The sequence below is a fragment of the Tursiops truncatus genome, chromosome 7 (assembly GCF_011762595.2).
Source record: "Tursiops truncatus isolate mTurTru1 chromosome 7, mTurTru1.mat.Y, whole genome shotgun sequence".
Lineage (NCBI taxonomy): Eukaryota > Metazoa > Chordata > Mammalia > Artiodactyla > Delphinidae > Tursiops > Tursiops truncatus.
Genome location: NC_047040.1, coordinates 51,676,192 through 51,689,938, shown reverse-complemented (window position 1 = coordinate 51,689,938; position 13,747 = coordinate 51,676,192). Strand labels below are relative to the sequence as shown.

The 13,747-nt window shown below is 37.2% G+C and overlaps 1 protein-coding gene across 1 annotated transcript in view; it reads left to right on the top strand.

Moving 5' to 3' along the window:
• Positions 1-13,747, top strand: part of ITGA4 (integrin subunit alpha 4) — an 85,661-nt gene that overhangs the window by 35,548 nt on the left and 36,366 nt on the right. The window contains exons 11-15 of the mRNA XM_033859973.2: positions 1,100-1,194; positions 2,405-2,495; positions 3,105-3,150; positions 3,527-3,681; positions 6,807-6,961. Of these exons, the coding sequence (XP_033715864.1) occupies positions 1,100-1,194; positions 2,405-2,495; positions 3,105-3,150; positions 3,527-3,681; positions 6,807-6,961 (542 nt within the window). The remainder of the gene's footprint in view (positions 1-1,099; positions 1,195-2,404; positions 2,496-3,104; positions 3,151-3,526; positions 3,682-6,806; positions 6,962-13,747) is intronic.

The window sequence follows — 13,747 nt, the reverse complement described above, 5'->3', positions numbered from 1 at the left end:
TAGGCATGGAAAAACATTATTATTAACATGTATTCTCCTTATTTCTATAATGATAGCTAGAACTTTAGGATATTATATAATAGATCCAAGTGTCATCTTAGGAAGTAAGAGTTTGGATCTATATATAAGCTAGCCAAAGACCGAATATACTTCAGTATCTTCTGCTTGGAATTAAATTGATCTGGGCCTTCTTAATAGTTCAGTACTTTCAATATGTACTTTGTATTTATAGCACTTAAGCAACCACGTTATTCGTAGTTTCTATTTTCTCTTGGTTTTCTTATGTGAAAACATACCCTTAACAGATACTTTAATTACTTTCATTGGAACAGGAATTAATTCAGAAGTCATTTTGCAGATAAAGTAAAACCTAGAGCTCAAAATAAGGGTTCTTGTGGTTATAGTATTTACAGTGATAATAACTTACTATGTGCTACACACTGCTCTAAGCACTTCACATGAGTTACATCTTTCTATGCCGAGGATGAGTTCTCTTACAATCCTGTGCTGAGGTGAGGGAACTGAGATACAGAGAGGTTAAGAAATGGGCCCAGCATAGCACAGCTGGGCACGAGGGCAGTGCTGGGGTCAGGCCTGGCCATCTGGCTGTAGGACCTGTGTCCTTAACCATTCTGTTAGCCTGTCTCTAAGACCCTAAGACTCTAAGCTTCTTCCACACGCAGACTTACCTGTACAATCCACTACATTGTTATGACGGTAACAGTATTTTATAATTTTTTTCTGTCCAGTGAGAAAAGTGTCTTTGTTTTGTTTTTTGTTTTTGCGGCACGTGGGCCTCTCACTGTTGTGGCCTCTCCCATTGCGGAGCACAGGCTCCGGATGCGCAGGCTCAGCAGCCATGGCTCACGGGCCCAGCCGCTCCACGGCATGTGGGATCTTCCCGGACCGGGGCACGAACCCGCGTCCCCTGCCTCGGCAGGCGGACTCTCAACCACTGCACCACCAGGGAAGCCCAGAAAAGTGTTTTTTGATAAGGAGTTTTCTTATGTGATATTAATTAAAGAGCATGAAGGTTAGTTTTCAGAGTTGCATTCTTTGCATTAAGAATTTATTTTCTGTCATTTAAATTCTTGAATAGATGTTGCTATTGGAGCTCCACAGGAAGATGACTTGCGAGGTGCTATTTATATTTACAATGGCCGAGCAGATGGGATCTCGTCAGCCTTCTCACAGGTAGGATAATACTATTCTATTAATACTTTCAAAAGAAGCATTGGTAATAAAATCCTTCTTAAAACTTCCAGCGTTAATGTGGACTTACTTTTTTTAATTTGGTCTTTCAAATACTTAGTACTCTTCCACCATTTTCTTATAATAACAGTAGATGGCCTCATTTTTAAGGTCATTAATAACTCTTTGAAACCATTTTGTTTTTCATAAATAAGAGTTCTGGTTCGCTTCCATTCTAGCTTGTATTTAACCTATTAAAGACATTCTCTCTGCATTTCATCAAATTTATGTTCTGAGGTAATACCCATAGTATTCCAGATGAGGCCATTTGGATTTGATTAACTGTGTCTTGCCCTATGGCTAAAGCCCCATGTTCCACGGAGATTGCACAGGGAGAGCAAAGACGCATGTGATACTCTGTGTTCCTTTTAGTGCAGAGAGTAAGATGAGAAAGTTCCCTGATCTAACTCTGACTTTACTTTCACATTTTGAAAAACCAGGGCATTTCATTGCATAGAAAAAAGCTACATACACGTGCGGAGAAGAGAAGTTTTTCCAAAGGTACTCTTAGGGAAACATTAGCTAATACTGTTATTTTTGATTAGGCAAAAATAGGTAAATTGTTCTCTGTATAACGTGAAAGATATATACTTGTCTAGTAAAGAATACTGATTCTCTTAGAATGGACAACCCTGATACTTATAAATCAGTATCTGGACATGAAATTAAACACATGGGATAGGAAGCACATATCAGACTTGAGTTGTCCTTGTCAAATACTAGGAAGCAATCTGGCTAAATGAGGTGGTTATTATAAACCTAAGTAGTAGGCTCCACTAAGTGATCATAGATGTCTTATTTTCTTCTTATTTGTTTGGTTACTCATGTTGCTTAAGGAAATAAACACAGAGCCTGAAGGAAGACTGGGGAGAGAGTGTCAGGACTGTTTTAGGAGATCTTTACTACATAATTTTCCCTTTGCTCACAAAGTAAAGAAAGTGATTTTTTTCTTGTCCCAAAATAGATGTCAACTTCCCACTTCAAGCTGGAAACTACTCTTTCTCTTAGACACATGTATTTGACTTAACTACAATGCATTTGTTAATAATGTGCCAGGGCATGTACCAGGACTCATTATTTAACTAAATCATTGTTTCTCTGGGATATTAACGTATTCAAATCCTGTTTCCCACTCAACTTTACTATTTTTCAGAGAATTGAAGGGCGTCAAATCAGCAAATCATTAAGTATGTTTGGACAGTCTATATCTGGACAAATTGATGCAGATAATAATGGATATGTAGGTGAGTATAAAATTTACCATATTTTATAAATTGAAGTGAACTCTGTTGTGGATGCTGCTTTATTGTGAAGTACATAAAACTGGTAGAGAAAAGTTCTAATTTACTAATGAGTTTTTTCCTTCATTTTTAAAGCTCTTTTGAATTCAAGGATGGATCAGAAATAATCAAGTAATTCCTGAGCTTTAAACTGTTAGTTACTTAACACTTTATTCCTTGTTCCGGAAAAAAATTAAAAGCATTCATGAAAATAAGTCAAACACACAATGATGAAAAGAAAGAGGGGTTTCTTTGGTAATTTAAAAAGAGATTTCTGGGTGAATGTTTATAGTCCAAAAATTGAATCTTGTTTCAGCAAGGCTGTCTTTATATCATATGTTTATATCCTAATGTTTATATTTATACTGTAAAGGGATGAATGTCATTGTAAATGAGCAGATTCAGACATATGTGAAATGAATCTTAAGATGTAAGCATACCTCTTCTAATTAATTTTCTGTAAATAGTGTTTTGATATAGTCGAAAGGTGATATGTAGTTAAGTATTTATGGCTGAAAATAATTCTCTTTGACTAATGATGATCATTAATCTGTGTTGTTTTTTATCCTCCAGATGTAGCAGTTGGTGCTTTTCGGTCTGATTCTGCTGTGCTGCTAAGGTAAGGTTGATACATTTCACTGCTTAATGACAGTTGGGCTTAATTTAAATGATGGGAGGCAGTTTTTAAAATCAGCAGGGTGGTGACCTCATAACACTCCTTTTGATACTCTGAAATTTAATTATTGAACTTTAGGATATTTTTCCCACCTTACCTAGATATATACATAAATCATCAAAGTCAATATTTTTAGAAGTTTAAATGAAAATTTCTTTTGATTCATACATGGAAATGTAATTGGGTATATATATACACATATTATTAAACAGTTTCATGAAATTACTTGATCAGTGGAAACTGACAAAACAAATGTTAACTGTCATCTTAAGGAAAAATAATTCTGCAATTAATATTGCTAATTTTATTTCCTTCTTAGGACGAGACCTGTAGTGATTGTCGAAGCTTCTTTAAACCATCCTGAGTCAGTAAATAGAACAAATTTTAACTGTATTGAAAATGGATTGCCTTCTGTGTGCATGGATCTAACACTCTGTTTCTCATATAAGGGCAAAGAGGTTCCAGGTTATATCGGTAAGGGTGCCCTTAACAAATTAATGCCTGATAGAATGTGCACTTCCCTCCTAAATCTCTTGGTCATCTTTCGAGCTCTCTCTGTATTTCACCATGGAGGGGATTTTAGGGCAGGAGAGAGCAGCCACCTGATAACCTTTCCTCTTCATCTTCCGGATTCTCGCTTTGTTCTAACCAATGAGTTGGACACATTAAGGCTCTAGTTGTTTAGAGATTATGGCAGGAAATAGAGCAAGAGTATCACTTGCTGTGTTATTTAAGGTAAACTAATTGAGCTTAATCTGTAAGATCTCTTTGGAATAAAAAGAACATCACCACAGCTCCTCCTGTTTTATGAGGCTCACTGAAGTCTTGAGCTGGCTTAAGTTGGAGGCCTGAGAGGGGGAAGATTCTTTTTTTCTTATTCTATCCTCTTTGAGTAATTGAAGAAGCTTATCTGGAGTCTAGACCCTGATTCTAATTTCCATAAATAACACACATCTCTTAAGGATTTACTATGAGTATCGGCTCCTAAGAGCCATGCCCATTTGCCCGTACATAGGCAACTCTCAGTGATCTGCTCTGGAGAAAGTATCTTTGATATGGCTCATCCAACATTGTGGTTAATCTCAAATAACGTCTATGTGACTTCATAATCATTACATTTTTTTCTAGCAGGTTAATGTTCCTAATTATGTTATATTTAAGCTAATATTAGAATAACTACTAATGAAACTAGCCCATGGTAGGAGAGAAGCATAACGGAGTTTACCATTTGGACATAAATAATTCATATATTTCCTGAGCCCCGCAAGGCCTATCAAGAGTTGTTTGTTCCCGTGACCCTGCCGGGTGTCATCTAAACATCATGAAGGGTAGCAGATACTGATTGAACCAAGCTATAGATATGTAGCAGAGGCCTCAGTCTGAATTAGCCTGTAATAAGAAGTAGAGAATGAGCCTGGTATTTCTATTTTAGATCAGATTCATTTTTTTAAAATTTTAATTTTATTGGAGTATAGTTGATTTACAATGTTGTATTAGTTTCAGGTGTACAGCAAAATGATTCAGTTTTACATATATGTATATTCATTCTTTTTTAGATTCTTTTCTTACAGATATCATAGATAAGATTCATTTTTAATGGTACTCTGCAGAAGTCCTCATTAAAGATGCAGTGATAGGCCAGTGGGCAAAACCTTCATCTGGTTATTGATTGAAGAAGTAGCAGTTGGAGAGCATGACCCTAGTAACACAGTGACACAGACAAGCTGATGATTATCTGAGAGACACACGTTAAATAGAGAGAACTATTTCCCTTTATGGAAAATCAGTATTTGTCGTACTACCGATTCCATTGTGACCAAATATTTCTTTAAATGATTGAAAACAAATATATGAAAATCATAAATAATCATAGCATTGTTACAAAACATGCTTTATAGTTGTCATAAAATGACTCCTTGGGAGAAATAATTCACATAGTAAGCATATTTAATAAAACCAGGACATTTTGCCACTTACTGTGAATGGATTTTTATTTCCCTTGTTTCATGTGCTCTTGTCTGAGCTCAGAGTGATGAATTTGTAGATGACTATTTCAGTTGCAACTCTATCTCTGAGGCATTGAACCTCAGTTGTAGTAATTTTGAAGCCAATTGATTTGGACTTTATTTTCTAAATAAAAGGAAGGTTGAAAGATTTATTTGAAGTTTGTAGGAGTGATGTAGGTTTTATACTTATGTTTCCTTGAAGTGGATAAAATCCTTCCAGAAGAGTAAGATACTCCTAAAATGTAAATGAACACTTGAGGAATAATATAAATTATTTTAAATATCACTTACGAATTATTTCTCCTATATAATGAATGATCTCTCGGTGGACTACTAGATGTAGCTTGTTTTGCAAAGAAGCCTTTTATTTTTCAATTTTTTAAATTGAGGTATAACTGACGAACAACATTATATTAGTTTCAGGTATAAAACATGAGATGATTCAATATTTGTGTGTATTGTAAAATAATCAGCAAAATAAGTCTAGTTACCATCCATCGTCATACATAGTTGTAAATATTTTTTTCTTGTGATAAGAAATTTTAAGATCTACTCTCTTAGCACCTTTCAAGTGTGCAGTACGGTATGATTAACTGTTGTCACCATGCTGTACATTACATCCCCATGAATTTTTTTGTAGCTAGAACTTTGTACCTTTTGATCCCGTCACCCATCCCCCACCCCTCACCTCTGACAACCACCAGTCTGACAAAGAACCCTTTTATATTCAAGAAATAGCTCTTTCTTTCTTGGTAAGATCGGTCTTGGAATTTTTTTTTGGTTGTTGTAAATTTTCCTTAATTTTTTGGTTATTGAAGATCTTCTTTAGCACATCATTTACCATGTCAGATTTGAAATAAGTTCTTACCAAACTGCCAGAATATTTATTGAGAGAATGTCTGTATATATTTGTTTATTTTTGCATAAATCAACACTGGAAGATCCAACCAGAAACCAATAAAAACAAGGAAGGGAAATAATCAGGGTCTAGGGCTGGAAAGGAGAGGTCTGTGAGTCAGCTGTTTATGTAGGTTTGACTTTTAAACCATGTGTTCACTTCACGTTAAAAAAAAAAAAAGAAAAATAGCAACCCCTCAAATTGGAAACAAATGGAAATAAATGAACCCAACCATATATGAAATTAGTTCTGTAACCACACAAGATAAAATTATTACAAGTGACATTTGGGTGCCTGTACTTCCTCAGCCAGACGTTCTACGGACAAAAGGACTCGAAGAAATCTGAAACTTTACTTGAGACTTTTATTATTAGTAACAACTTTGGTAGTATAGCTGTGAAATGTTTATATGTAGGAGGATTAAGCAAATCACTAAAGATGTTAATTTTAAAAGTAGAAACCTAGAGAAAAGTTTATAATTCTTTTTTTTAATTTATAAAAATAATTTTTGAAATGTGTATTTTAAGTTGTTCCCTCTTTCATATTTCAGGTTAGTTTTTAGAAAGTTATTTAATGAAGATAATTTAATATATTTCCAGTATTCTATATAACTTTGACTATTATCACTTTAAAAATAACAAAACAAATGCCTTCAGATAATTATACTAATTGCAATTCTCTCTACATTTTTGCAGTTTTGTTTTATAACATGAGCCTGGATGTGAACCGAAAGGCAGAGTCTCCATCGAGATTTTACTTCTCTTCCAATGGAACTTCTGACGTGATTACAGGAAGCATAAAAGTATCAAGCAGAGTGGCTAACTGCAAAACACATCAAGCATTTATGCGGGTAACGTAAACTTGTTTTTATTAACAGATACGTAAACTTCAATATTATCAATACGCTTAAATCTTCTTGCATTGGTATCTTTTATAAAACACGGTGAAAAGCAAGTATTACTTGAACTAGCTGATCTATTCTTCCAGCGTCAAAATGTTAGAGGATCCTGTGACAGATCTAGATAATTCAAACTCTACTTTTTGCTTCTTCCTTATTTCACATTTATCACATTTTACCGCGTCACTGTTTTTTAAAGATTTGCCTTTTCCTCTTCACAATTGCTATTGTCCCTCTCTGTTTATTCACTTGCCTAAAAATGTAAGTGTCGAGTAGCTCTGCTGAGCCCCAGATCTATTCCTGGTAGATAATGGAGGGTGGGGGGAGGCAGGGAAGTTGGTTTATTTTTCATGTGACTTTAAGAAGCAGAATCCAACGTGACTGCTTTTGGATCGTGCCTTTGTCTCTATGCCAGCATTGTCGGTGATGTCAGTGGGAACTTGCACAGTTGTAGCGTGATGGGGATCATCTGTGGGCCAGGATGATGCTTCTCATGATGGTTTGGGGTATATCCTGCCAAAGCACAGCCAGTTTCATGTTTCTTTTATTAAAACACTCATTCCCAAACTGATCATCACGTTCCTTGCATTGATCACATTTTATCGTATGAAGCGGTGCCAGGTCTTTTTCATTAGGGAATGGTGTACTTCAACAGAAAAACTACTGTCACAAAAAAGCCAAACTATTCCCAGGAGCCTTTTCTGGGATTTCAAATAGTAGCCTCAGCTTAGAACTTAATTTTTCCTTAGATACTTATTCCAAGCAAATGCAAACAAACATCAGGACTATTAAATGCTAACAGCAATAATCCCTATGCTATTTCCTCATTTCCCTTAACGGTTTTTATTGTCGTACTAGAGTAAAGCTATTAGATGGTTGAGAGCCAAAAGTATAGAATGATATTAGTGCAACCGTCATTGATGTGGTGGGGATTAAAGAGGGTTTTTTCTTTTTAATTCTGCATAGTTGATTTTACTCAGGTTAATCAATTTTAGAGCCTAACATTGACACCATTTTAAAGGGCAATAAAAGGACCAACATCAGGCATTGACAGACATATTGTGTTGAATCTGTATAAATGGCAGCAAATTGATCTGATTTATTTAGTCCCGTTTCTTGACATTGTTCCTATGACTGAGGGTTCATCAAAATTGTGCACTTTCTTCAGAATAGATTTGTACCAGAAATGACAATTTAGCAGAGGTTTCTGTGTTAGTTGCATATATACTTGTCACTACCATGGTAACACAACAAAAGCAGGTTACAGCCATGACTTTGAGCCGTACTGTCAATGTCAAAAAAAAAAGCACTTAGCTCTGGGATTGGTACATAGAGGGACTGTTTTTGAAAAAGTGATTGTTTCTTCCAATATTTTTTTTTCCTTCCTAACTTGCTTTTGTTTGGGACGTTTTAAAACTCATACATAGAAAGGCAAAAGGCTACTCCAACACTCTCCCTTGCAACAAATCCAAAGGCAGGTGTAAGAACCACAGAAACAGCTGCCCTAATCTTGAGTTTTGTCAAGGACCCCTAGCTGTTATTTAGGAGGAGATGAAAATATAATGAGTGCATTTCCCACCCCCACCAGCATGGTACCCGAGGCTTTCGGAAACATTAACCGGATTGTTCCTTTGCTCTGTAAAGCGCGTCTGGTGTCAGGAGTGTTAATATACATGTGCATTCTACCTCAGCGCCCCTTACAGTGAAATAAGGTGACACTTGTTAATTATGTGCTCAGGGCCACAGCCCCCACCTCTCAGAGGACTCCCTGCCTGCTGGTTGGGCATGCTTTCTTTGCATAGCTCCTGTTGGCTGTACCAATTAAGTTCCACTTCTTCCAGTTAATAGATATTGAGTACCTATGTAGTGTCAGGTTCTGTTTGAGACACTTATACAGGTCAGTGACTGAAACAAAAAGATTACCACCCTCACAGAGTTTATAGTCTAGTGTGGTGAGATAAACAATGGCACAAAATGTAACGATACACAATAGTAACAAATAGTAACACAATAGTAACAAAATGTAATAGCACAATAGTAACAAAATGTAAATTTTATAGTATTTTAGAGCAGCAGACCCCAACCTTTTAGGCACCAGGGACCGGTTTCATGGAAGACAGTTTTTCCACTGGGGCGGGGGGGATGGTTCAGGAGGTAGTGTGAGCGATGGGGAGCGATGGGGAGCGGCAGATGAAGCTTCGCTCGCTCGCCCCTCACTCACCTCCTGCTGTGCAGCCCAGTTCCTAACAGGCCACAGACCGGTACCGGTCCATGGCCCGGGGATTGGGAACCCCTGTTTTAGAGGATTATATGGGTGATGGAAAAAGGAAAGGAGAGCAGAGCACAGGAAATTATAGGGTGCTGGGGAAGGAATGAAGAATGCAATTTTAAATAGGGTGAGCAGTGCGGGCCTCATTCAGAAGGTGACATCTGAGCAAAGACTTGTAGGAAGCTAAGAAGTTACCATGTAGACGTCTGGGGCAGTGGTCTGCAACTTTAGCATGCAACAGCCTTACCTGGGGGGCTTGTTGAAACACAGATTGCTGGGCCCCACCTAGAGTTCTTGATTCAGTATGTCTTCAACAAGGCCTGAGAATTTGCTTTTCTACAAAGTCCCCAGGTGATGCTGATGCTGCCAGCTTGAGAGCTGTACTTTGAGAACCCCTGATCCAGGAGGAGAACATTACTGAAAGAAGAGCTAGGTAAAAAAGCATCAGGAAAAGAATGAGCCTGGTTGTTTTAGGAAACCATGAGGAGGCAAGGATGGCTGGAAGAGTGAGCAAGGGGGAGAGCAGTAGAAAAAGAGTCAAATCGCATAAGACCCTGTGACTTTTTCTCCAAGTGACATGGGGATCTATTGTAGAGTTTGGGGCAGATAATTGACATGATCTGACTGAGTAATAAAAAGGAATACTCTGACTGCTATGTTGAGACTACACAGTAGGCGACCACAGGTTGACACAGGAAGAAGAGGACACTGCAATAAGCCAGGTGAGAGTTGATGGCTCCAACGAAGGTGGTAGCAGTGGATCTGCTGAGAAGTAGTAGAAGACAGATTCTACAAAATTTACTGACAGACTGATGTCTAGCATTTGAGAAAGAAAGGCTCCAAGACGACTCCAAAGTCATTAGCCCAAGCAACTAGAAGAATACAGTTTTCATCAATAGGGCAAGGGAAACAACTTTTGGGTGTAAAATGTTGGAGTTCAGTTGTGGACCTGCGGAGCTGGAGAGACCTATTTTACTTTTAAGTGTAAGCAGCAATTAATCATTTGTATTGTATATACTCATCTGGAATTGGAGAGGGGCATGGAACTGGAAATCTAACAATGCATCTTTGGCATATGAATGGGTTTGAAAGTCATGTGAGGTGGCTGAGATCATCACAGGAGGAGAAAAGAGCTAAGGTCTGCACTCTGGACCCTACAACATGAAGTGGTTAGAGAGAAGAGAAGGCTTACAAAGGAGATGAGAAGGACTAACCAGTAAGGAAGAAAAACAGGAGCTTGTGGCATCCCGGAAGTGAAGTGAATAAAGCAGGGCAAGGAGAAAGGCGTGACAGTGTTTTCAGTGCTTTCCTCTTAGTTGAAGAAGATGAGGGCTAAGAACTCACCATTGGCTTTAGCAATGTCGAAGCTATTGGTGATCATGACAACAGCAGTTCAGAGGAAAAGGAGGAGAGGAATTGGAGACAGAGTGTAGCTTATTCTTTCACAGATTTTTGTTCCTAGGGGAGCTAAAGAAAAGGGGTGGGGAGTCAGTAGCTGACAAGAGAAGTGGAGAGACTTTTTGTTTCTTTTAAGATGGGAGGAATAGCATGCTTTTATGCTGATGGGTGTGTTCCAATAGAGTAAATGAGACAGATACGAGGAAAGAATCGTCAGTGCAAAGAGGGCAAAAAGGGTGGGATTAATTGTACAGATGAAAGGATTGATTCTAGATAGCACATGCATAGTTCATTTGTTTATTTGCTTGCAGATGCTGGGCAGATGTGGTTGAGAGGACTGGAAGTTCTCTTCTGATTGCTTTAATATTATCAGCGAAGTAAGAAGCAAAGGCATTAGCTTCCATCGGAATGGGAGAAGTGGTGTTTAGAGTTCGGGAAGAAGATGTGAAGTAGTCTTCTAGGAGAGTGGGAGAGTGAGAAAGTACAGTGTGGTCCTGAGATGGAGTTAGGCTCTAAGTTGCATCAGAAAGTGAGACGAGTCAGTATGGTTGTGGTTTTTTCCAGTCATGTTCAACCTTACAGGTGGGGGTAGATGAAGAGTTACAATCAACCATGGTTGTGGTCTGCCAATAGAGTGAAGCAAAGAAGGAATGCACGAGAGAGCCGAGGAGTATGCGAGGGAGTGGTTATATTTTTGGCCATGAAGATTAAGCAGGGTAAGGAGAGGAGAGAGGACAGCAAGAGGGTGTGTGAGGGACAGGGGAACAAAGTTGAATTGGAGGTCCCAGTGGCAGCAGCACATTGTTGGACTTGAGTATTAAAGAGAATGAGCCAGAAAGATTTCATCAGTATGACAACATGTTAGAGCCATTGGGGACCTGAAGGTGAGAAAAAGAATTGAATTTTATTTTTATTCTTGCTCACAACCCCTTGATGATCTCACATAAATGAAAGTCTTTAAACCTACTTATATTTAAAAAAAACCTATCACAGTCTTTGATAGTAGAGAATTTGGCTATTTTAGAAAATCCACATCTTCTCATAAAACTTGGCTTTTATTAAGTCCTTTTAATCACACATTCTCTAGTTTCATGTATTGGATCTTCTTGGAATATAGGAGACATTGTTAGCAATCTAATAAGTATCACATCACTAGCATATGCATTTGCTGGTATGTTATTTTTCTGAGACTATATGGTCATTTACCTGGTTGGTAAGCACATCAGTTTTCTCACGTCTGCTTCATCTACCCATAATTAAAACGGGTATTACATAAGACTGTTTTATGTGGACGGTCAAAATGTATTCCTCAGAAAATAAGGCAGAAATTATTTTTTTCCTTATAGAACTCCATTTTTTGGTGGTTTTTAATTATGCCAAGCTTTATTTTTTACTGCTAGAGCCTTACAATTATTAGATGTTATGAAAGGAGAATCTAGAATTTAGAGTTGGGAGTTAATAAAAGGTTTCTATGGTAGAAGGCAAATGGTTAATTTTTTAGACCTTATAGTGTTTTATCTATTGAAATTCTGTTCTCTTGGACCTCGCTTTTCCCTTTATGAAAATGTTTCCCCATCCATGTAAGCATATGAAAATGAATCTTTGTTATCTTCAAAGGTACAACTTGATTAGGTCTTAGAGATTTCTTAGGACAAGATTTTAGGACAAAGGATAATTTTGAGGCTGTTTTGATTTAGAGAAACCCATTCAACAATTGGCAGCAATATTTAGAAATGTTGGAGCAGCCATGGTAGTGAGACTTACCTTCAGGTTTTTAGAGATATTTCTTGATTGATCTTGATGGAATCTCTGCATCAAAATACTCTCTGATGTTTGAGAAGAAAACAAACATTCCCTTCCTGTCTACAGCATTCCATAAAATCTAGAAATATTTAGCTTAGTCATTGGACCAGGAATGCCTGTCTCTACTGGTATCTGAGATCCAGTGAGTTCAGTGGCCTTAGTATGTTGTATAATAATCATGAAATCAACCCGCCTATGTATTTAGTAGATTAGTTTATTCTTTCTTTCCTTTGGTTTCTCTAAATTCTGGATTTTGGACTTCTGAAATAAAGGAATTTTATTTTGTTATCTAAGTCTTAGGTAACTTACAAAACCCATCATTTTCAGTAATAACTTCAAAAAATGAACACGTATTTGATTACTAAATATATGTATTTGTATTTTATTTGCTTATATTTTTAAGCTATACAAACACATAGTTTAATGAAGTACCATTTGCTCCAAAGTAGTTATATTTTAACCACTGTGGACCAGTCCATATATGCATGCATTTCTGCTGAAAATCTAAGTACAGACCAACTATATAACTATACTGATACTATGGTAACCTAGAAGATGATTGATTATTCCAACATATATTAATTCTTTGTTAGATTACAAGGTCTTTGAAGACAGGATATTATCTTTTCCATGTTTGTTTTCTTCTTAGAGCTAGCACAACTCATTACATAAGGCCCCCAATCAATCAATATTTAATAAATTTATAGATGATGTGTTCTCAGAGCTTTTTAAAGAATTCTGTGAGGGAAAATCTGTAATGTTCTATTCGTGTGATGGTGAGGGCACCTGTCTTGGGGGTGTTGTCTTTTCTCAGGAAGTTGTAGTCCCAGATGTTTGACAGTTCACCCTCTGAAACATACTTACTAGATAAAATGGTTATAATTACACAAGGCATTGCTAGCTCAGATTCCAATCTATGCCTCAGTCTTAACCTTCTCCACACAAATCTGATCACATTCCTTCTTAAAATTCTTCTATGTAAGAATTTTCCCATGACCTTTCGAGTGTAGGTTAGGTGGCCCTCCCTCTTCGGTACTTGTGTCTGCATGTATCAGAATGCTCACCCCTCCACCACATGTGTGGATTTATGGGTTTTAAAGTGTAATGTAGGCACTGGCTTTCAGTTTTGTATCCCTAGATCCTGTCTTCTACAGAGTAGACCCATGAATAGATATTTTCACATGTTTATTTATACCTCAACATCATTGTTCATTAAGTAATATTTTATAAATATTTCTGGCTCCATCCTTTAAATAAATTCCCTCACT